We start from the raw sequence: 24,029 nt of genomic DNA, 5'->3' as shown, positions 1-24,029 counted from the left end.
ACCAGCTCGGTCAGGAGGAATGGGTCGAAATTCACCAAACTTATTGCGGGAAGCTTGTGGAAGGCTACCTGAAACATTTGACCCAAGTTAATCAATTTAAAGGCAATGTTACCAAATACTAATTGAGTGTATGTAATCTTCTGACCCACTGGGAATGTGATGAAATAAATAAAAGCTGAAATAAATCACTCAACTATTATTCTGACATTTCACATTCTTAAAATAAAGTGGTGATCCTAAATGACCTAAATGACCTTTTTGTGAAAAACTGAGTTTAAATGTATTTTGTTAAGGTGTAACTGTACATACACACCAGTGGAGGCTCCTCAGAAGAGGAAGGGGAGGACCATCCTCAGTGAATTTCATTTTTTTAAATGGTAAAACAGTTCAAAAGTTAGACTTTTTTAATAAAACTATACCAAATATATTCACGTCACCAAATAATTCATTCAAACACACTGTGTTGCAATGAAGGTCTACAACAGCCTCAACAGCACTCTGTAGGGTAGCACCATGGTGTAGACGGAGGACCGCTAGTTTCCGTCCTCCTCTGGGTAACGATAGCTAACACAGTTCCGTACAGGTTTTGCGTACCGCAGCATTCAAACGATGCTGCGATGAAAACTAATGGGACTGTAGCGATTGTGTTGGCATCAAAATCCGGGGTGTAAACTGCTTTTCTCTTCCAGCTTTAATTGACATGGTAATAGAGCAAATGTATTTGAGAAAAGTTGAAAAAACGGACCCTTCTAACGCTGCACAATACATTATGACGTATCGTACGGCACGCATTATGCAACACATTGTGTGACATACAGTGTCTTTCCACCAGGGGTAGAGCTTCTCTTGCAGATTAAAAACAAGAAGGTGAAAGGGACAGGGAAAGGGGGATACCTAGTCAATTGTACAACTGAATGCATACATTTTTCGCATCATCTCTGCAAGCCATCATGACTCTCAAAAGCCGCGACACAGCCGCAGTTTACTTGTGAAGATAACTTTAGCGCCGCCCTAAAAACCCTATTCAAAAAATAATGACACATTATATAAACTCTTTATATTGTTTTATAGAAATTTTAGAGGTGATAAATTGGACAAATCGGGTGAAAAAAGCAGTTTCCCCACACAACATCTCTCCCCCTTTCAATACTACTCAGTAGTTTTCGCTTCCCCCACCGCAATTTTTCAAAAGACCGGGTGGAGCTCCATTGCCTTCTTCAATCATGCAGAGACGGGCAGCATGAAGGTCGCGTTATTGGTTTTGCTGGAAAGTGGAGAAATTGTGCTTTACAATGGTATTCATATTACATTTGACCTGGAAGTATGAATTTTTGGGGGCGCTAAAATATGGTCACGTGTACGGAACACTGTCAAGTACGGAAGTTTGTTAGTTATCATTACATTGACTTTAATACAAAACCTAGGAGGCTCATGGTCCTCAACCCCTTCCATAGACTTACACAGTAATTATGACAACTTCTGGAGGATGTCCTCCACCCTATCAGAGCTCTTGCATGAACTGACATGTTGTCCACCCAATCAAAGAATCAGAGAATGAATTTAGTACCGAAAGCATAAGCTACAGGTAGCACTGCAGTGCATAAAATGTGGTGAGTAGTTGACTCAAAGAGAGAGAAAGACAATAGTTTAACCGTTTTGAACAAATTCATTTCTTCCAAAATGAAGGAGAAGCAAGAGAGAAAGAGAGAGATTGTCATTGTTTTTCCAGTTTCACTTACTTAGCTAGCAAATGCAGCTAGCTAGTTTAGCACTCAAACACCCTGCTCAAACACAGGGATGTTAGCTATGACTAGTCAACACAACATTGGAACACTTCCAATTCAAGGTAAGCTTTTGGTTTTACAAATGTATTGCCACCGGGGCAAGTTCTAAACTGCTTACTGACTGAACACTGTAACGTTACTGCATGACTGTAGTGGGTTTACTAACGCGTTAGAAGGTTCTATTTGCTATGTTGACTATGACGTTACTTTAGCTAATATGGTGACAATGATGTAGGCTGTGTGTAGCGGGTATGATATCGTTTGTCTTGGAAAGGTTTTTTCACATGGTCACATGCAGCTGATGTGTTGTACATTGAAGTCCAAAAGCGAAGGGAAAAGGTGAGAGGAGGAGAGTGCATAGATGCAAGAAGGAATACAACGTGGCTGCTATGAAAGTGAACTGTGTTTACACGTGATCAAGGGTGTATTCATTCCACCGATTCTGTTAAAATGTTTCTTAAACGGAACGGAGATAAAAAAATACCTGAATTTGTACAATATAAACTCTCAATGACTACACCCTAGATCAGATAGATGCAGGCAAGAGTGTGCAAGACGGGATTGAATGTGTCACTGTCTGTCAATGTGTCACTGTCTGTCATCTTTAATTTTTCTCTCGACCTGTGTGCCCCTACGTTGTAAACTTTCATTCATAGGCTAGGTTGTAACAACCTCATGATGGGCATAGAGAAAATTTGAGCATCATGTAGTAGCATAAACCTATTGATGTTACATTGAACTGGGTGAAATGAATATGAATGACAGTCATCCAATATGCTGTAATAGAAATATGGCCATGCTCATACATTTTTTAAAATGGTCCTCCCTCATCTTAAACGGAACCGACCGCCACTGATGCACACGCACGCAAACACACACACATGCATACACGAACACACACAGCAGGACCACTTGCCCACTCCTCACTGCAACCAAAGGCCACAAACACAGGAAGTTTAAGGCTGACCCACTTCTCTTCTGTCAGAGGTTTTATTCAGGTCTTCATACAAACAAGCTGTCAGTGAACACATTTAAAGACAAAAACAACTAGCAGCACTAACTATCTGAGATAAAGTAACAATGCATTGGCAAACCAGCTGCCTCAATAGTAGTACAAGTAATATACAAAATGTATATAAAATACGAATAAGCTACATACTTAAAACTCTACAATACTTTCCATGTAAAAAATCATTGGTTGGCACTTTGTACCTGCATTATCTGAGCCTTGTGTCATAGCTTGCACGAAGAATAAGTTCACAGCTTAACTAAAATGCAAATTGAGTGAAAAATGCATTGTTCAAATAGACTTGTTGCTGTAGGTATTCTGCAGCTCTTTAATGGTCAAATAGCCACTACAACTGGGTTCCACTGTCATTGAGGAGGATCTGCCTAGAGCAGCCTCTACTGGCCAGGCATTGTAACTGCCGCTAGACGCCATGGCAGGGTTTGACTCAGGATTATGAAGGGGGAGTTGGGGGAGACTCAGGGGATGGTGAGGGCCTGGAGGGATCCGAGCAGGCAGGGAGACTGGTAGGACAAGAGGAGGGGCAACTGAAACCACATTCCTCTCCTTCTTACCCTTTCCTTCCTCTTCCACCTGGTCCTCCCCCGCTAGGCTCTCCATGCCGAATCCAGAGTCTGGGCTCAGGGGCTGGCTCTGCAGCCGACCGAGACGCTCCAAGCACTCATAGGAGGAGGATGTGGAGGAGAGAGAGCTGTGGTCCCCCTGGTAGGTGAAGTAGACGGGGCAAGACTCAATGAAGAGGCTGCTGGGGTATTTGGGGTAGAAGTAGCCGATGTTGGAGAAGCAGGAGGACTGGCCGCTGCTGTTCCAGCCATCAGAGGGAGTGTTGGGGTCCGAGTTTAGGAGAAAGGCAGCGGTGGTGGAGCTAGTGGAGTCGGTGATGTCCCAGACTTCTGTTCCAGACACCTCCACGGGGGAGATGGCCTCGCAGGGCTGGGCGGTGATGAAGGACTCTGGAGCAAACAAGGGGCTCAGCCATTTCTGCATGGGGAGGGCCAGAGACACACGTCAGTATACACAGCTCTGTACAGTGTCACAGTTATTGGTGAAATTGAAAGTTATGGAGATACTTAGGCAAAATGACAAAGGATAAATATGTTACTGCATCTACACTGGCAAGTATCAAGTTTTGAAAGTTGCTGCAAGATCAGTGTGTGCTTGTTCGTAAGTCTAAAAGGAGTGCATGTGTGAGTTTATTGGTGTGTTAATGTGTGCGTGTGGTAGAGAGAGCGTGTCTATGTCTGCATCTAACTGTTAATGCAAGGAATTCAAACCATCAGAGAATCCACACCAAGGGGCCTGTGCTCATGACTAACGTTTCCCTTTGGTTTTTACTGTGGCTGGGCACTATATCCTTTTACTGGCAACTAAAGAGACTGTTCCCAACTCTAAGCATCAAATGTAAGTAAGTAGTAAGTCAAGTTAAATATGGACATAAATGCGGATATATCCACTCAACCAGGTTCCAGAATATTATATTAGGCCGTCCACTAGGTTTTCATATCAAGAAAACATTCACGCTAGTGAATAAAACCACATACACAGAATTTTATTGGTTCAACAGGTTTCAAGTTTAGCAGGAAGTTGGAGTATTTTCCAGGTACCTGAAAGTTTCCACCGTGGACAGAGTTAAGTGGCTGGAAGTACTTGGCGGGGTCAGGCACATACTGGTGTTTCCTATAGTGCACCAAAACAACATGGATTTTAACAAGCCATCTTGGGTCTGTCCCAGAATTAACTTGACACTACATACCCAAACAGACCTAAGGTCCTGAACGCAAAATCTGCTTCATATTGGATTATGTAACCAATGATAAAATCAAGCCCCCGACATCAAAAGACCAAATTAACTCACTGAGCCAAAGGTTGTAGGTCTCACTCTGATCTGAGCCAACAATACATACACGTGCTCATATAATCCACCTTTACGCATTACTCACCTATTGTTTGTATGAGTTTTGTAGAAGACCAGCAAAATGACAACGATGAGAGTGAAAAACGCACCACTTAACACCAGCCACAAAGTCAGGTCCGGGGACTCCACTGTGTCCACTGAAACACCAGAGAATGGGAGCACGGTTATAGGTCTCCGTAATGCATCTGGATGCATTTAATGCAATTATCACGGGTCGTTAAACACAATTTTTGAGACCAGAAAATTTGTTTTATTCCTGTATGGGCCGCATGAACTTCACTACGCACCGACTGTCAGTTTTTCTGGATGGGAAAGAGAGTCTTCTGCATGACTGAACATATAGTAGATGTAAGGTTTTAGTTTGTGGCATGGCATGGCATCAAACGTACCAAAGGTTGGTGAGACCTCGCCCTCTGATGTCCAGGAGGCAGTGGGGCTCCACTCACTCCAGTGGCTAGAGGCGGGTCGGGTCGGCTTGACTCTCAGCCTGATGTGATGAATCCCACTCTCCTCCACATCTAGCTCCATCCACGGTTCCTGCTTTAGTCTGGTCAAACTCCGGGCCTCCTGACAGAGACAGACAGGTAAACAAAAATAAGCATAATCACTACAAAGCTACAAGACTCTCAAACTATTTAGGCTGAAATCCTGATTTGAGATGAGTGTGTATAACTCAAATGTACATAAAGGAGAGCTGCACACTCTAGGAGCTCAGATGCAAAAATGTAATGTCCAACGTTTCGACAGGCGAGCTGTCTTCATCAGGGTATTATACCCTGATGTCCACCCGAAACGGTGGACATTACATTTTTGCATCTGAGCTCCTAGAGTGTGCAGCTCTCCTTTATTTTCAAGTTTTCCACTCCGCTAACCAGCACCTCGCCTAAATAGGTGTGCATTTTTTTTCTCCTCTAGATAACTCAAAATGTACACACATCATGCTTTGCTGTCTGTGGAAGCGAAGAATCCGCCAAAAATCACTCAGGCGCCGGTATTATACCCACTAATTAGATTCACTATAACTCATTCAGCAGGAATACTGCGTTCAGCCAATACCACACACTTTCACACCCACCCACACAATGGTTTGTCTGTCTCACTCACCTCCCATAGCTGGTCTTCCCTCTTCACCTTCACCTGGAACTCATATTGAAAGATCTTCTTAGACAGCGGACTACCAGCACTCCAGGTGGCATTAGTCCCATTGATGATGACCGGGTTACCAGGAGGATGCATCTTAACTGTAAGGAAACAGTGGGAGATGTCACAGTCATCTAATACCATGAAGTGGAAATATAGAGGAGGCAGTTTGGTGAACTACAGTCAGGTGATGGGTAATCTTGTCTGAGACCTGAAGACTTAATAATGTTGTCATTTAGCAGATGCTTTCCAAAGCAACGTTTACATTGATAGTGGTACATACATTCAGTATTGAATATGTATGTACCCATGCAAGAATCAAACTCTAAAATGAACCAGTGAGGAAGAACGGCTATTTAGTGAGAGGCTACTCTCGCAGGTACACTAGACAAAAGAGAACACTGAAAAAGTGGACACTCACTGTGGTTGATAGGTTTGTATCTTCTGAGGTTTACCTCCTCAGACCCGTTACACCCCACCTTAATGCTGGGGAGGTGCTCGGCTGAACTGAAATACTGTAGAGAAACACAGTCAGAAAGCAGATGGCATGTTTATTAAAGTAAGAACTCCTAGCATCTGTTCTACATTTGTGTGAAAATTCTCATTTTCACAAGCAGTTTTATTAAAAATATACTTGAAAAATAAAATAGGAATTGATAGATTTACAGAAAACAATGAAATTGATATGTACAATAACATATATGAACAATAATATATATATGGAGAATTACATACTGTATATAATTCTGATATCAGGAAAAACTTACATGGCCCTCAAAGACAATACTGCAGCCTCTGAAAGAATGACCTTGCCCCGGCATATCGATGGGTTTGAGATCGCAACTACTATTGCTATACAAAACAAAATAAATGAAAAGTAAAACTCTCAATATTACACAGGGATGCATTTATACCTCAAAACACAATGCCGTCATTTTCTGTATTGCAGTAATAATAAAGACAGACAAAAAAATATTCCTTACCAAAGATTTCTCTTAAAGTTTTCATTTGTACCGAGGAGCTGGCAGGCCACGTCTGGATCTATTGCTGAGCTGTTCCACACACAGGTGATATTGTTGATGTAGTCATTCACACAAAACAGTCCTTGGAGGGAAAGACAGCAAAGGTAAACCAAAAATATTATTACTGTATAGTAACACATCATTTTAAAATCCACAAACTCACCAACTTCACAAATCTGACTTACATTTTGCAGGGGGGGGGGGGGCAATTCAATCAATAAATTGTGTTTCTCCACAAGGTGCAAGTACTGTTTGTTTTTCACAGATCTTATCTGAATGAATAGGCTGAGAGTAACATGAAGTCACTAGTTACCTTGGAGGTTGTGAGTGAAGCCTGTTGGAACAGAGAGCAGGAACAGCAGGTGAAGCACGGACCACATCATTACCACCACTGTCTAACTGGAAAACAAAAGATGACATAGATTAAGAAACTGTCACTTACAGAGTCTTGGCCATTACTACCACTGCTTAAATTTAAAACAAAGATGATGAAAACTAAAGATGAAGAGGCTGTTATAACAGAGCATTGGAACACCAGAAACATTTAGACAGTACAAATCCTGAGTAACAGTTGCATAGAACAGCAGCTGCTGCCAACGACTGGAACGAACTACAAAAATCTCTGAAATTGGAAACACTTATCTCCCTCACTAGCTTTAAGCACCAGCTGTCAGAGCAGCTCACAGATCACTGCACCTGTACATAGCCCATCTATAATTTAGCCCAAACTACTACCTCTTCCCCTACTGTATTTATTTATTTTGCTCCTTTGCACCATATTATTTATATTTGAACTTTGAACTTTCTTCAAACTACAAATCTACCATTCCATTGTTTTTCTTGCTATACTTTATTTATTTTGCCACCATGGCATTTTTTTTTTTTGCTCTTACCTCCCTTATCTCACATCATTTGCTCACATTGTATATAGTCTTATTTTATTTTTTTTCTACTGTATTATTGACTGTATGTTGTTTACTCCATGTGTAACTCTGTGTTGTTGTATGTTGTCGAACTGCTTTGCTTTATCTTGGCCAGGTCGCAATTGTAAATGAGAACTTGTTCTCAACTTGCCTACCTGGTTAAATAAAGGTGAAATAAAAAAAAATAAAAAAAATAAGGGACGTCCTGACTTGATTGTATTCGACATTAAAATCTTTCCGTCACAGGCCCAAGAGTTTTGGTAGGCACTCTAAAGGCAGCAACAGAAACTCCTCTTGAATTGATATATGTGCAGAATACACATTCATCCAGAGACTGCTGAATACTGCATGACCTAATGTTGAACTCTCAATGAGAAAACCTTTTGTACCCTTGTCTCCCCTGAATAGGCTGATGTTCAAGTTTGTTTGCACCAATAGACTGATAAAAAACTAGACAGTCTAAACACTATCCTCTTGAGTGCTTGTTAGACAGACTCACCAGGTTGGCCTAGATGTAAAAAACGTGTATATATATATATATATATATATATATATATATATATATACTATTGATGTATTGTCACACGCCAGATAGGTGCAGTGAAATGTGTTGTTTTACAGGGTCAGCCATAGTAATATCAAGCAAATTAGGGTTAAGTGCCTTGCTCAATGGCACATCAACAGATTTTTCACCTTGTTGGCTTGGGTATTCAAACTAGCGACCTTCGTGGTGGCTCAACACTCTAACCACTAGGCTACCTGCCGCCCTAAGGATTAGTTTTAAATTACTACATATTACAATGATGCGGCTGACATCTAGATGATAACAAGAATGATACTCAATGATACGTTTTTTTTTTTTTATAAAATTGAAATCTAAGTTGAATCTTACAAAGAGTAAGTGCTCATGCAAACAAATTGGTTCTCTACCTCGTCAGACTTACCCTCTTAGTCAGGGTCGAAGTGTCAGCACAGTCCTCATTCTGTTCTCCTCTTTACTTTGCTCTGTTTTTACTATTTGACTTTTGCAGATGCTCTCTCCTCTCTGTCTCCTTAGTCTCAGGTAGGTCTCTGTCTGTCTGTCTGTCTGTCTGTCTGTCCCTCCCTTTGTGACTGTCTCTCTCTGTGCCTCTAGCGCTCTCTCACTCTGTCTCTATCGTTCTCTCCTGCTTCCTACCGCTCTCTCTCTCTCTCGCTCTCTCCCTCTCGATTGAAGTGCCCAATGACATTTCATGGTGACACACGTAACCACAACCTCTCGCTAAGGCTGACATTTGCCTGTGTCTTGCAGGAAGCCACACAAAACCCTGAAGATAAAAAAACAACTTATAATTACCATTCTCTACAACAGTGTTTATCAACCCTGGTCCTGGAGACACAAAGGGTTATTGTTTTTTTTTGTTTTTTTTGAGACACAAAGGGTTTTTGTTTTTGCCCTAGCCCCCACACACCTGATTCATATTAAAGGCTTGATGATGAGTTGATTAGTTCAATTAAGTGCATTAGTGCTTAGTCCAAAACAAAAATGTGGTAGCCCTTCCTAGGACCAGGATTGAGAAACACTTCTCTACAACACATACTCTACAAGCAAAGCCATTAGGCCCCTGAGCCCCTTCATGTGTTAAGGTAAAAATAGTGAATACACCGCATCCTGTTTCAGTCGAGCACCAGTAAAGTAGGCTAGAACAGAGACGCACGTTCACACTGAAATGTCAGGTGGTTTCACAAATTGCAGCACCAGATTGGCAGAGTAACACCTCGATCACACCGACAGCATCATTGCATTTTGGTACAACAGAAGTACATTCATTTCCAATGGAACGCTACATTTGCCTTGTAACATTGCGTCGGAGAGGCAGTTGCAGTGCGTTCTGTGTGGTGCATACGTTGGATTGGATTCATCGAACGTATGGGTCAAACTGTATGCGTAGACGGCTTGACAGAAATGGTAGCAGAAGGTGAATATTGAACTTTTGTTGCACACGTATGATGCTGTGTCCCAATTTACGCAATGACACTGTCGGTGTGATCAAGGCGTAAGGTGAATACACTACAATTAGACACGTGTTAAAATATACAAAGGTTTTCCAATATACTGTAGATCCCTCATGAAAGCAAGTCAGGTCACAAAAAGGTTTCAAGCTAGTAGTAAATGGATAGTGGAGTCAAAAGATCCTTGTGAAAGTCAATAAAATGCAGAAGTAGAAATGGCAATAGAAAGATGAACTGAGTTAGTATGACAATGCAAAGGTCATCGGACATCTCATTTTGTAGCCATAGACAGGCTTTTTCCTCATAGATGGGAGTATTTTTTGTCTGTGGTGTCATGCAGCATGATACCCATTTCCTCCATTGTTGGATTTCTATCACATACTTACATATTATGTGACATACAAAACAACATAAGCAATAGGTAGATAGCTATTTTATGTCACACGGTTACATTAAATGCTTTGTATAAATCAATGTAGTGGAATGAATTTGTATTGAAAATGAAAATCATCCTTTTATCATAGAAACCGATGGAAACCTCTACTTGTTACAACATTACAAAATACATGCTGTAGTAGATGCTTAGCACACTGAGATGAGCAGGTCCTGTGAAGTGTATCTGCACATCTTAACTCATGCTTTATCTTTTGGTACAGGAGGGCATTGTAGAAACACTCTTTGTGAACGGTGAGAAATTCAACAAAGTGAAGTTCAGGCTTATGTTGCAACAACTGCCTGTTTGTTCACAGAACGCGAGTGAATGCGTTGGTTTGGCCATGATGGCACTTTGACACCCCCAGATATATGGGTTCTGGCTGAGTACTTTTCACTCTGCAGCATAGGTAGGCTTGCAGAAGAGAGGCGGGGGTGGTGTAGGTGACACACACAACGCTTGTTGAAAGGTCAGAGTCCGCTTTGTGGCAGGAAGTTGGTGCTAGGCCTCAATGTTATGTGGAATTTGTGTACAGAGGCAATAAGAAAAACAATCTCCATCTGTAGACCACAGGGGGGGTGGGGGGGATGGGGACTGTGGTGTACGATGGGAGGAGGTGAGAACAACGTTTTAAAAAGAGAAGGTGTGCTAATCATATCACAACACCTCTGTAGTTTGCTAACTATAGGCCTTTTTGAGGTATTGCTCGAAAAGTTGGGTGTTAAGGTGCAACATGTTCTTTTTCAGACTGTTGTCCACCCGATAAAATGAAGCACCACATGCAAACTATTATTACCTCATGAACACGATGGTGTTCTCCGTTTTGCTCTAGGGCGCCCACAAGACTCGTCAGAAAATAGCCCGATACCAGTTTAAAAATATAATGGAAGAATATATGGAAGTAGTTTAGCGCCCCTAAAAAAAAGGTTCAATATGGGCAAAAAATATATGTAATAATTTCCTGATCTTTCATATATCTCTCAGATATAGGACAAACACTTTACTTACTTTTGATGTATTTTTCAACTATGTATTTGTCCATGTATGAATCTGTTAATCAATGCATTTCTATGGGCTAGTAGCAGTAAGGCCAAATTCAATGTTTAATCAAATAATAAGAAATTCAATAAAAAGATACCCAAAGGGCCATAAAATTCTAAATCAAATAGCTAAATGATCATTGGTATGACCATCTTAAAACAATTCCATGTTAGCTTAGTAGAAAGTGTTTTGTAATTACTATAAATGGGGCCCAGATTCTATCATTCTAATCAGATTGAAATCATATCCTAAACTCCACAATGAGTCTCATTTGGTGTTCAAACATTTCATTTTAGAAATATTATATAATTGGAAGACTAATTAGTTTTCTATTTTTAGAATGAAGTGAAAATTTACGGCTGGGCTAAGGCTTTTAATTCAAGGCCACATAATGAAAGTGCTTGTGACACCCACACTTATTTAAAATAAGATACACCATATATACAAAAGTATGTGGACACCCCTTCAAATTAGTGGATTCGGCTATTTCAGCCACACCCGTTGCTGACAGGTGTATAAAATCAAGCACACAGCCATGCAATCTCCATCTTCAAAGGGGGAGACACTCAAGACCCAATCTGTTGCAGATGTATATCTATCCTACCCTGCCTTTCTAAAGTCTTTGAAAGCTAAGTTAACAAACAGAACACCGACCATTTCGAATCCCACCGTACCTTCTCCGCTATGGAATCTGGTTTCCGAGCTGGTCATGGGTGCACCTCAGCCAAGCTCAAGGTCCTAAACGATATCATAACCGCCATCGATAAAAGACAATACTGTGCAGCCGTCTTCATCGACCTGGCCAAGGCTTTCGACTCTGTCAATCACCACATTCTTATCGGCAGACTCAACAGCCTTGGTTTCTCAAATGACTGCCTCGCCTGGTTCACCAACTACTTCTCAGATAGTGTTCAGTGTGTCAAATCGGAGGGCCTGTTGTCCGGATCTCTGGCAGCCTCTATGGGGGTGCCACAGGGTTCAATTCTCGGGCCGACTTTTTTCTCTGTATATATATCAATGATGTCGCTCTTGCTGCTGGTGATTCTCTGATCCACCTCTACGCAGACGACACCATTCTGTATACTTCTGGCCCTTCTTTGGACAGTGTTAACAAACCTTCAGATGAGCTTCAATGCCATACAACACTCCTTCCGTGGCCTCCAACTACTCTTAAATGCAAGTAAAACTAAATGCATGCTCTTCAACCGATCGCTGCCCACACCCGCCCGCCCGTCTACTAGCATGTGGACAACTACAAATACCTAGGTGTCTGGTTAGACTGTAAACTCTCCTTCCAGACTCACATTAAGCCTCTCTAATGCAAAATTAAATCTAGAATCGGCTTCCTATTTCATAACAAAGCATCCTTCACTCATGCTGCCAAACATAGTCAGTTTTACGAGGGTATCTTACCAATCCTTGGCTTCGGCGATGTCATTTACAAAATAGCCTCCAGCACTCTACTCAGCAAACTGGATGTGGTCTATCACTGTGCCATCCGTTTTGTCTCCAAATGGGCCGCCCCCAGGTGGTGAGGGTAGGTAGCAACACATCTGCCACGCTGATCCTCACAACTGGAGCTCCCCAGGGGTGCGTGCTCAGTCCCCTCCTGTACTCCCTGTTCACCCACGACTGCTTGGCCAGGCACGACTCCAACACTATCATTAAGTTTGCAGACGACACAGCAGTGATAGGCCTGATCACCGATAACGACAAAACAGCCTATATGGAGGAGGTCAGAGACCTGGCCGGGTGGTGCCAGAATAACAACCTCTCCCTCAACGTTACCAAGACTAAGGAGATGATTGTGGATTACAGGAAAAGGAGGACTGAGCACGCCCCTATTCTCATCGACGGGGCTGTAGTGGCGCAGGTTGAGAGCTTCAAGTTCCTTGGTGTCCACATCACCAACAAACTAGAATGGTCCAAACACACCAAGACAGTCATGAAGAGGACACGACAAAGCCTATTCCCCCTCAGGAAACTGAAAAGATTTGGCATGGGTCCTGAGATCCTCAAAGGGTTCTACAGCTGCAACATCGAGAGCATTCTGACTGGTTGCATCACTGCCTGGTACGGCAATTGCTCGGCCTCCGACCACAAGGCACTACAGAGGGTAGTGTGTACGGCCCAGTGCATCACTGGGGCTAAGCTGCCTGCCATCAAGGACCTCTACACCAGGTGGTAAATGAAGGCCCTAAAAATTGTCAAAGACCCCAGCCACACCAGTCATAGACTGTTCTCTCTACTACCGCATGGCAAGCGGTACCGGAGTGCCAAGTCTAGGACAAAAATGCTTCTCAACAGTTTTTACCCCCAAGCCATAAGACTCCTGAACAGGTAATCAAATGGCAACTCGGATTATCTGCATTGTGTGCCCCCCAACCCCTCTTTTACGCTGCTGCTACTCTCTGTTTATCTTATATGCATAGTCACTTTAACTATACATTCATGTACATACTACCTCAATTAGCCCAACCAGCCAGTGCTCCCGCATATTGGCTAACTGGGCTATCTGCATTGTGTCCCGCCACCCACCACCCGCCACCCCCTATTTTACGCTACTGCTACTCTCTGTTCATCATATATGCATAGTCACTTTAACCATATCTACATGTACATACTACCTCAATCAGCCTGACTAACCGGTATCTGTATGTAGCCTCGCTACTTTTATAGCCTCGCTACTGTTTTTCACTGTCTTTTCACTGTTTTTTTCCCCCTTTACTTACCTATTGTTCATCTAATACCTTTTATGCAGTATTGGTTAGAGCCTGTAAGTAAGCATTTCACTGTAAGGTTGTATTCGGCGCACGTGTCACGCTCCGACCTAGGAGAGCTGTGTTTTCTCTGTTTAGCTAGGCCAGAGTGTGATAGGTGGGTGGGCATTCTATGTTTTGGCCGGGTATGGTTTCCAATCAGAGGCAGGTGTCTATTGTTGTCTCTGATTGGAAGCCATACTTAGGCAGCCTGTTTTTTCCTTTGTTTTTTGTGGGTAGTTGCTTTCTGTTTTGTTGTAAGTACCTGACGGAACTGTCGGCTGTCATTTTTGTTATATTTGTAAAGTGTTCATTTTTGGCAATTAAATACAAGATGAACATATTCCACGCTGCACCTTGGTCTAATCCTTTTGACGCCCGTGACAGCACGTGACAAATAAACTTTGATTTGATTTGTAAATGAGAGCTTGTTCTCAACTGGCCTACCTGGCTAAATAAAGGTGAAACAAAAAATATATAAAAAAATAAACAAACATTGGCAGTAGAATGGCCTTACTGAAGAGCTCAGTGACTTTCAACGTGGCACCGTCACAGGATGCCACCTTTCCAACAAGTCAGTTCGTAAATGTCTGCCCTGCTAATGCTGTTCCGGTCAACTGTAAGTGCTGTTATTGTGAAGTGGAAATGTCTAGGAGCAACAACGGCTCAGCCACGAAGTGGTAGGCCACACAAGCTCATAGATTGGGACCGCCGAGTGCTGAAGTGAGTAGCGCGTAAATATAGTTTATCCTCGGTTGCCACACTCACTACCGAGTTCCAAACTGCCCCTGGAAGCAACGTCAGCACAATAACTGTTCTTCGGGAGCTTCATGAAATGGGTTTACATAGCCAAGTGACGCACAGAAGCCTAAGATCACCGTGCTCAATTCCAAGCGTCGGCTGGAGTGGTGTAAAGCTTGCAGCTATTGGTCTCTGAAGGAGTGGAAACACGATCTCTGAAGTAATGAATCACACTTCACCATCTGGCAATCCTTTGGACAAATCTAGGTTTGGCGGTGCCGGGAGAACGCTACCTGCTCCAATGCATAGTGCCAACTGTAAAGTTTGGTGGATGAGGAATAATGTTCTGGGGCTGTTTTTCATAGTTTGGGCTAAGCCCCTTAGTTCCAATGAAAGGAAATGTTAACGCTACAGCATACAATGACAATCTAGAGAATTCTGTGATTCCAACTTTGTGGCAACAGTTGGGGGAAGGCCCTTTCCTGTTTCAGCATGACAATGCCCCCGTGCACAAAACGAGGACCATACAGAGATGGTTTGTCGAGATTGGTGTGAAAGAACTTGACAGGCCTGCACAGAGCCCTGACCTCAACTCCATCGAACACCTTTGGGAGGAATTGGAACGCCGACTTCGAGCCAGGCCTAATTACCCAACATCAGTGCCCTACCTAACTAATGCTCTTGAGGCTGAATGGAAGCAAGTCCCTGCAGCAATGTTCCAACATCTAGTAAAAAGCCTTCCCAGAAGAGTGGAGGCTGTTATAGCAGCAAAGGGGGGACCAATTCCATATTAGTGGCCATAAATTTGGAATTTCCCTAATTTGACACCAGTCAAGAAATATGTTAGAGTAACATGACGCACAAAACCCCCCACTAAATGTCAGCAGGAGAAAGGAGAACATGATCTTTTGAGATGAATTATTAACAACATCTCAGTATTCTTTCCACTGGGCTCGGTATGACAGTTTGTCTTGTTGTTGAGTGAGTAAAGTGAATCAGTATAACTTCAAAAAACACCTTTTATCCTCTAAAGCCCCTGCATGGATAGTCTCTATAGCCTCTAGACCGAACACGACAACAAAGATAGAGATGAGGTTGTGACAAAAAGACCGTTTCTGTGATTTTTCGTTGAAACCACGTCAGTGATGCTGTCACTTTGCATTAGTCTGCTACTTCTTCATGGTAAAAAGACATCCGAGACAAAAATCCCCTCCAACCGTTGTCATCCTTTGAGCATTTTCATTCTTTCCTGTTTCATTCATTCCATCAGTTTCTTATTCCTGTCATTTCAGCAACTTCATTGATAATACGGTCAGGGGGATTATAGCTACTTACATGTACATTTGAGACTTGTGCACAGATTAAGTAAAAATGTTCTTCAATATTACTGCAAAAAGTACTTGAAGAATACTTCAAAGTCGCTACTACAACTTTCCAACCTAAAAATAACATTGGTTGATGTGGTAACCACCTAATTGTGGTTTATGTAATCTTCTTCTGTTGGTAAACTGAATTTACATTTTACCGTTTTTTCTGAATATCGATAGAAGCTGGATTAGATTACAGGTTTAACATATAATCACTTTCAGTGGGTTTCAGTATTATGAGTACATTTTTTGATGACAGCTATGAATACATCCCCTCAGAAGTAAATGAGCCCTACAATACACAGAACATCAGATAACTAAGGTGAAGGATGCTGTTCTGCTTTTATTGCAGCAAAAGAGAGATCATGAACTTGTGTCTACATATAAATTGTTGTTTTTGCGTGGGTTGTTTTGTACGTTTTGAGAGTTTGCGGCAATGGTTGTGTGTGTGTGTGTGCATGTGCATGTGTGTGCATGCATACGTGACCAAGTGTACCAGAAAGGATTTGTAAGGGCTTGAATGTAGATATATGTGTAAAAAGAGGTGTAAATGACGTGGAAGGTGCATGGCCGCTGCGGTGAGGGTGTGAAATGGCCACTGCACCATGGCCTCATTTAGACCCTTTGTTCTCCATTGCCTTTAGCGCCTTGTTCAACTTCTGGTTCACAATGTTTCTTTCTGTCCATTTCACTATGAAAGAACAAATAAAAGGAGGGAGAATGAAAAGGGAGTTTGGGTATAAGTGGATGTAGCAAGGATAGACCTAATCGTCATATCATTGGTAGTAGTAATCAAATAAGCTATTATCTAGCTTATTATCAAAGCATTTTATGAATATTGTAGCACTATTTGTATTCATAGTACTACTTGGAGCGGTACTGGTAGTAATAGTTGATATAGCAATAAGTGGCATTAGCAGCAGGTCACCCACCCATGTCATCAGTCTTGCGGCCGTACCAACGCTGGGGGTCTGTAGGAGGGGCGGGCAAGGGGTGAATGATGTAGGAGTCTTTTACCAAGGACTTCCACACCAGAGGAGCTCCTGGGAAGAATAGAATAGAAACATGGACAGGGAAAAAAAAAAGAACACGAGCATTAGACAGAGGAACAGTAATCCTTGACTGTATTTGTCACTGCCTGTGCTGATAATTCACTTTGGTATCATACTGAATCAGGGATGCCCAACAGTGACCTGGTGCAACACTGACCTGGAAAGATGTTGGTGCGCAGACAGTGTCCCAGGCTGTGGTAGGAGCAGTGGGGAGGGACGAAGGCTGACTCTGTGTCAGTATAGTGAGGCAGAAAGAGAGGAGGAACCTCCGGGCATGCTAAAACTCTCACCTTCAACACACAAACACACATGCAGACACACACAGTTGCAAAAACATAGTTGAGAGCTCAGTAGTGTGCATAGGTTGTAGTGGAATACCAAGTTTTGACACTTAAACTGAATTATTCCATCCCTCTCCTACGCTACTGACCTGCGGCATGTCTCCAACTGTTGTCTCCGGCTGGCCGGTGGAGGTCATTGCCTTGACTAACAAACAAGAGGCGAAGAGGATTCTAGGTAATGTAAGCAGAGAACAGAACTAAAGAATGCGCTGCCTGACCACAAGTGTTCTTGTTGTTGGTACAGTCCTGTAGGTTTCCCATGTCAACATTCACTGTCCAGTGTTCCATCAAAAGATGCAGCATTACAAGATCCTTTATAATAAAACTGATGCACAAACATTTGGGCAACCAAGAGCCATAAATCAACATCTGCTAATCCATAGATATTAAAAATAAACTTTTCTCGATTTATACTAACTGTTTGACAGAGTATTGGCTTTCAAAAGGTCTATTTGGCACTGAAAATGTTCATTTAAACCCAACAGAGAATTATATTGGGCTGCCCTCCCGCGGAAAAGATTACTTCTGCACAGTTGACAGGTGCGTCTACTTTCAAAATCGATAATTTACACAATACAGTAACGCTGAAGGACTAGGCCTGCGTATTGTCCGTAGTGTCCGCATTAGCGTTCAAATGAAATATTATAAATAAAATCTTACCCTCATCAGGACATAGCCTAAACCAAAGCTCAAACTGAACCAAACCGGAAAAATGTGACCACCTTATTTTCCTGACATGAATACATTGTAGCTGGGCCAGGTGGGCTACAAGAACAATCGTTGGCGCGTTTAATTATCACGTGTCAGGTGCATGGCAAAGAATTCCCGAAAGTGAGGAATTATATTTTACATTATTTTATTAGAAAAGTTAGCCTAAATATACTTACATCTGTGCTATGATTCAGAGCCTCAGTCACTGTGTATTTTTGCGATCTTGCGGCTAACCTTACCTCAATAAATTAGATTTTTCTGAACCCCCCCTCATCGTCCAATCAGCGTGAAGAGTAACAGGATAATGGATAATGATGTCACAATTATCCTAAAAGCGGATCGGATACAGTAAAGCGCATTACCTGAAATTTGAACTCCATATTCAAAGCTAAAGGTCATTCAGTTATTCAATATAACACCACCACAGGAAAATAAAGTGTATACCTTAATCCCTCATAACAGTTCAAATAAAGCCTACCTACTAAATACTAATATCCTGTACATTTACCACACACAGACAATAACAAATTCAACTATCAAAGAAAAAAGACAAACAGTTTGTATTTTTCCATTCAATTAACTTTATTTCACAATTCTTACATTTAAAATGTGTTCATTACTTTTAATACCACACACAAATATCAACTTGCTAAAACAATAGAAAAGAACATAAGATCCATATGGACCTACATATTTATATTATGTACATACACTCAAGTCTTTGGAGGTAAACCTCTTCAGCTCTCTATGCAGCACACTCTCAGCTCTGACATCCATCTTATTAAAGGGGCCTCCCAATAAAAATCTACAATTAAATTCAATGTGACCAGACATTTCGAAAAAATAAGGCTCACTTACGTTTGGGTGATTTTCTGTCTGCTTTTTTGGGGGTAATTTATTTAAGTACAGATTCAGTTTCAAAATGATGTATCAGACACTACAATTTCAAATTATTTGTTATTAAATAAGTGATATTTGATAAGACTAAATATCAGGCAAAGTAGCTTCCTGATTTACAGATCACAAATGCAAACAGCATCTTATTAAAATTATATGAAAGTGTTTTAAGCATGCTTTAGAAGTGAACTAGGCAAAAATAAATTTGGACAAAAATATTATTTCTTGTTTTAAAATGGCTCTCATGTAGGCTAGATTACATTTCTCTCATGTAAAGAAGAACATATCAAATTGTAGATTGATCATTGGATTGGTCCTCTAAGTGCTGCTTGCTGTTCAGTACCCAGGTGTTGTATCAGGCTTCTCAGGCAGATGTTCAGCTGAGCTTTATGTGGGGGCAAACTTCTTGGCCTGCGCCCTCACCCTCTTCTCATAGTCCATTCTGTTCTGACTAAAAGAGGAAACAAAGGGGGAATAGTCCATTATAAAATTGAGTATTACTCAACAAGGCTATACTTTTCAGTTTAACGAAGTGGAATTGTGTATGTTTGCAAGTGTCTTATAAAGCACACTAAGAGTCCCTTTGCCTGTATCAATTACACAGTACAACGTTCAAAAAGAGAAAAGTATCTCAACCGAAACTCACCAGTAAATTGTATAGGCTTCTGCTTGTGCTGGGTCTTGGATGTTGGGTTCATTGAGTAGCTCTTGGATACCCAACAGGATCTGTGAATACAAAACAGATGAAGTCAGCTTCTAGAATGGATTGAAATACAAAACAATGTAGATGAGAAGACAATCACTCGACCAGGGAATACCATGCATTGATCCACATAAAAAATACAGTAATTTGATGCCTGTTGAGCCAATGTCGTACATTCCTCCAAACCGGTGAAATCACTGATGCCTCTCCCATTCTTTATGTATTTGTGTGTGTGTGTGTGTGTGTGTGTGTGTGTGTGTGTGTGTGTGTGTGTGTGCCTGTTTGATGGTGATGGCTGGCCTCCAGTCCTTCTCCTCCTCCAGGATGGAAAGACACACCGTGCCAGATGGGTAGACATTGGGGTGGAAAATGGGCGGTTCAAACTTGCCTGAGAAGATATAGAATAGATGATTTCTATTAAAAAGTATTTCTGTTGACTTCCTTATCATCGATATCAAAAATGACTAGGAACAAAACACTGCACATCAGGGGTGTTAAAATTAAATTGGGATTGTTAAAGTTAAGAAAAGAATCCTTAACCTTCTCTTAACTTTTAGTTATGTAATTTTAATTCCATCTTCCACTAATTAGCCTAGATATCTCCTAATAACTTGCCACACGGAGGCTCTAGCTCTATTGGTCAAAAACAAGCTACACCGTCACTCTCCTGAAAGCAAGAGCAGCATGATACAACCCCCCCCCCCCCCCACCCACAGGGAGCGCGATGTAGACCATCTGAATTCACATCGAATTTGATGCATTTTTCTTAGAACAGAAGCCCCACCCCAAATGGCTGTGTAAATGTTAAGATTTTTTTCCCATTTGTCACTTCCTTGTTGCACATAGATATTATGTAATAATCTTATCTATCAACCAACAAATGGAAATCGATCAGACACTGACATCAACACTTTCTTATTGAGGTAACCATGTGCAGGATTACTCACATTTTGGCGGCGAGGAAGGATAGTCATCTTTGAACAGCATTCGGAGTTTGTATTGGCCTCCCTCCCACAGTGTCTAGATAATTGAAGAATATAGTCATTACATCCATTAATTGTTCCAGCTCACGAGGGAGTGCCTACACACTATAAAAAAAAACACCTTTAACTGAGAATACATCAGTTTGCATTTGTGTTGGCCATTTTTTGATGTACTATAAGAAACACTATGGTATCTGTTTACTCATTCTGACAGACTGCTAGTGGTTGTTGGGTCTTGTTAGAATAAAAACTACAGAATGTGAAAGCTGACATACCCCCTTCTTCCCTGGAATGGCGCATTCCCAGTTCATAAGGTTCATAGTGCCATCAGGATTTTTGGTAGGCACAGCAACAAAACCCTGAGAGAGAGAGGGAGGAAATACGTTTTGAGGAACAAGTTTGCCTTCTGCAAATCATCATAACAATTTTATTTTCATTGTTTGTATGGTAGCTCCTCACAAATGGGTGGTCTTTCCTCCATGCTTTGCGCTCCTGTGACAGTCTACTAAGAGCGATACCAGACATTTCTACTCATTAACACAGTCCTGTGGGGAGACATAAAAACACTCAATTAACATGGCTAGATAGCTACACATCCTTGTTCTCTAGTGGTTTTGCTAACTAACATTTTTATTAGAAATGTCCAAGATATACTATAGTTGGGTTAAGGGTTGGGGAGTAACTGATAACATGTAATCAGTTACATGTAAAACTATTACAAAAAACCTCACTGTAATCAGTTACATTACAAGCCGAAAATATAGTAATCAGATTACAGATACATTTGAAACTACATGGATTGTTTGCGAAAAAATAAATTATAACTCCTTGGTTTTCTCAATGACATTCAATTTAGTTTTAGTTTGTTCCACCTGAACGTGTCTGACCACAAGTCAGACACGTTCCACCAAATGGATGACACACCAAATGTGTTTGTTTGATGGATTCTTTTTGTCTTCTTCTAATGTCTCTTAATCCAAAAGAAACTGAAAGTAATCAGATTACATTACTGATTCTGGGTAATCCAAAAGTTACTTTACTGATCCCAATTTTGGACTAGTAATTCACAGATTACATTTAGAAAGTGCCTGGCAGGTAGCCTAGTGGTTAAGAGCCTTGGGACAGTAACCACAAGGTTGCTGGTTCAAATCCCAGAGCAGACTAGGTGAAAAAAAATCTGTCACTTGGGCAAGACTAGGTGAAATAGGCCTATCACTTGTGCAAGACACCAAATTGCTTGTGTAGATCGCTCCTGATAAACTAGCAAATCTGTTTTGTTTAGTTACCAAGGCAACTACTATGAAGTAAACTTGCTAACTACTTCATTGGTGTTGAACACATTTCTAGCAGCTAATGTGTTCATTTATAGCCAGGGATAATCAACTAGGAGCTCTATGCGTTCTCTGGAAAATAATCCAACTCCGAGGAAGGTTACTTCCACACCGCGGAACACACCTTCCACGTTGACTCTGTACAGGTACCCCCTGTGTATAGCCTCGCTGTTGTTATTTTACTGCTGCAGTTTAATGATGTTACTTTTATTTTCTATGTTTTACTTAACTTAAAGTATTGTTGGTTAATGGCTTGTAAGTAAGCATTTCACTGTAAGGTCTACACCTGTTGTATTCGACGCATGTGACAAATACAATTTGATTTGTTCATTATTTTGTTTATTATTATCCATTGGAGGCATAGCCCCTAGTTGATTATCCCTTACATATGGCTCTGGTTATTGATATTGCCAGTAGCTAGCTGGCTAGGTACCCTGCTAGCAGTCTAATTAGCAACAAATCATCAAACTTGCCAACCAACTTACATCCACCCACCTGTAAGCCTAGTTTGCTAATATAATGAAGTTCGTTTACAGGTAAATGGTTAGTTGCTTACCTTACAATTCAATTCAATTGATACTGTCTAGATGGCGTTCGCTTGTTGGTGTTTGCTAACGTTAGCTAGCTAAAATTAGCTAGGGGGTGGCTAAAAACAATGAGCTGCGTCGCCTATTTATTTTTTTACTATCAAAACTAGCTAAAGCAGCTTACTAATGACGATACTTTCGTGCTAATAATTTGACCAAGTTATTTCCCCTGACATAAATCTATAGATTGAGAGATTTCCTTACCTGTTACCGCATATGTGAATACCTGAACGATAGCATTCAGCTAGTTAGCTCGCTAAAGAAAGAGGACCTCAATTTGTTTATCTCGACATAACCCACAGGCACTTCGCAGGGCACCTTTGATGGACTTTCTTTTCGGCCATCTTTGGTGTGGCGTCGTGTTGGCTTCATCTGGTGTACAATTTTTTGGGGAGATATATATCGAAGCTTTTTATCAGTTAAAGCAGTGGTCACCCACCTTTTGAAAGCCGTGATCTACAGCTCAGATAATAATAAAAAAAACATAATTTAAACGTATGCCAATGCAAAATTAACCAATTAAAAACAGTTATTTAGCAATGAGGTTTGTGCAGTAGGCTATATGCCAAATTCATTGTCACTGCATATTGGCTACGCTTGAATTACCCTGCCAATGTTGTTCTTATCAGAACATTTAAGTGAGCATAACAATTGGCTTTTTATCCCTTCTGGACTGATGGTCTGCATCTTATGGTCAGTCTGAGGAGAAGGAGGAAGCAACGGTGAGGCTGCCTCACACCCGATTCACCATCACTCCGCCTTCCTTCCCTTCGCTGATCATGCAATATGGCGCCGACAGAGATGGTCGCCTCACTTCGAGTCCTTAGGAAACTATGCAGTATTTAGTTTTTTTATGTATTATTTCTTACATGGTTATTCCAGAAAATCTTAAGTGTTCTTACATATGGCCAGGAAGAACTATTGGATATAAGAGCTGCATCAACTTACCAACAATATGACCAGGAATACGACTTGCCCGAAGCGGATCCTTTGTTCGGACCACCGCCCAGGACATTGGATCAAATCCCAGAGGCTGACCCAAAACAACGTCGCCGGAAGAAGAGGAAGACGGAGCGGCCTCCTGGTCAGACTTCGAAAGGCGTGCACACCACCAACCGCTTCCGAGTATATTACTCACCAATGTCCAGTCTCTAGACAAAAAGGTGAAAGAAACTAGGGAAAGTGTTGCCTTCCAGAGAGACATCAGCGATTGTAACAATCTCTGTTTCACAGTAACATGGCTCTCTCGGGATATGTTGTCGGAGTCGGTACAGCCACCG

At 41.5% G+C, this 24,029-nt stretch overlaps 3 protein-coding genes across 10 annotated transcripts; all 3 read right to left on the bottom strand.

The window, feature by feature from the left end:
- Window positions 1–2,739: 2,739 nt before the first annotated feature.
- On the bottom strand, window positions 2,740–8,938 carry il2rb (interleukin 2 receptor, beta). Of its 5 annotated transcripts, none has more exons than XM_029727321.1 (10): window positions 8,742–8,938; window positions 7,202–7,287; window positions 6,850–6,970; window positions 6,634–6,718; window positions 6,288–6,381; window positions 5,831–5,967; window positions 5,116–5,293; window positions 4,752–4,863; window positions 4,416–4,488; window positions 2,740–3,792 (listed from the first exon to the last, which is right to left on the bottom strand). In XM_029727321.1, the coding sequence occupies exons 2-10, from the start codon at window positions 7,269–7,271 to the stop codon at window positions 3,085–3,087; spliced, it is 1,578 nt and encodes a 525-aa protein (XP_029583181.1). In that variant the 5' UTR covers window positions 7,272–7,287; window positions 8,742–8,938; the 3' UTR covers window positions 2,740–3,084. The 5 variants fall into 5 exon arrangements, with proteins under 5 accessions (XP_029583181.1, XP_029583184.1, XP_029583180.1 ...); XM_029727324.1 differs by having other exon boundaries at window positions 7,202–7,222; XM_029727320.1 differs by having other exon boundaries at window positions 8,756–8,938.
- Window positions 8,939–16,462: 7,524 nt separating this feature from the next.
- Window positions 16,463–18,468, bottom strand: cimip4 (ciliary microtubule inner protein 4). 4 transcript variants are annotated; one of them, XM_029727319.1, is made up of 5 exons: window positions 18,425–18,468; window positions 17,627–17,682; window positions 17,354–17,486; window positions 17,077–17,187; window positions 16,463–16,835 (listed from the first exon to the last, which is right to left on the bottom strand). In XM_029727319.1, exons 2-5 carry the CDS (start codon window positions 17,672–17,674, stop codon window positions 16,756–16,758), a joined length of 372 nt encoding a protein of 123 aa, XP_029583179.1. In that variant the 5' UTR covers window positions 17,675–17,682; window positions 18,425–18,468; the 3' UTR covers window positions 16,463–16,755. The 4 variants fall into 4 exon arrangements, with proteins under 4 accessions (XP_029583179.1, XP_029583178.1, XP_029583174.1 ...); XM_029727318.1 differs by having other exon boundaries at window positions 17,627–17,708; window positions 18,425–18,446; XM_029727314.1 differs by lacking the exon at window positions 18,425–18,468 and adding an exon at window positions 18,198–18,343 and having other exon boundaries at window positions 17,627–17,708.
- A 337-nt stretch (window positions 18,469–18,805) lies between these two features.
- On the bottom strand, window positions 18,806–23,058 carry LOC115170929 (SUMO-conjugating enzyme UBC9). The gene is made up of 7 exons (XM_029727312.1): window positions 22,954–23,058; window positions 21,291–21,376; window positions 21,107–21,190; window positions 20,796–20,868; window positions 20,127–20,236; window positions 19,792–19,871; window positions 18,806–19,596 (listed from the first exon to the last, which is right to left on the bottom strand). The coding sequence occupies exons 2-7, from the start codon at window positions 21,354–21,356 to the stop codon at window positions 19,533–19,535; spliced, it is 477 nt and encodes a 158-aa protein (XP_029583172.1). The 5' UTR covers window positions 21,357–21,376; window positions 22,954–23,058; the 3' UTR covers window positions 18,806–19,532.
- Between the last annotated feature and the right edge of the window lie 971 nt (window positions 23,059–24,029).

The sequence above is a fragment of the Salmo trutta genome, chromosome 32 (assembly GCF_901001165.1).
Source record: "Salmo trutta chromosome 32, fSalTru1.1, whole genome shotgun sequence".
In the NCBI taxonomy this organism is placed as follows: Eukaryota; Metazoa; Chordata; class Actinopteri; order Salmoniformes; family Salmonidae; genus Salmo; species Salmo trutta.
The sequence above is the reverse complement of the archived record's forward strand: the minus strand, read 5'-3'. Positions and strand labels throughout refer to the sequence as shown.

Excerpts from the sequence above, each read along its gene's own strand:
- cimip4 (XM_029727319.1), bottom strand. The coding sequence starts at position 17,674 with ATGACCTCCACCGGCCAGCCGGAGACAACAGTTGGAGACATGCCGCAG. Across the intron at positions 17,487-17,626 it reads CAGTTGGAGACATGCCGCAG|GTGAGAGTTTTAGCATGCCC; the intron begins GTCAGTAGCGTA and ends TGTGTGTTGAAG. Across the intron at positions 16,836-17,076 it reads CCGCAAGACTGATGACATGG|TGAAATGGACAGAAAGAAAC; the intron begins GTGGGTGACCTG and ends GTTCTTTCATAG.
- LOC115170929 (XM_029727312.1), bottom strand. The coding sequence starts at position 21,356 with ATGTCTGGTATCGCTCTTAGTAGACTGTCACAGGAGCGCAAAGCATGG. Across the intron at positions 20,237-20,795 it reads TCCTTCCTCGCCGCCAAAAT|GCAAGTTTGAACCGCCCATT; the intron begins GTGAGTAATCCT and ends ATATCTTCTCAG. Across the intron at positions 19,597-19,791 it reads GAAGCCTATACAATTTACTG|TCAGAACAGAATGGACTATG; the intron begins GTGAGTTTCGGT and ends TTCCTCTTTTAG.
- il2rb (XM_029727321.1), bottom strand. The coding sequence starts at position 7,271 with ATGATGTGGTCCGTGCTTCACCTGCTGTTCCTGCTCTCTGTTCCAACA. Across the intron at positions 5,294-5,830 it reads GGGAAGACCAGCTATGGGAG|GAGGCCCGGAGTTTGACCAG; the intron begins GTGAGTGAGACA and ends TGTCTCTGTCAG. Across the intron at positions 3,793-4,415 it reads TCCACGGTGGAAACTTTCAG|AAATGGCTGAGCCCCTTGTT; the intron begins GTACCTGGAAAA and ends CTCCCCATGCAG.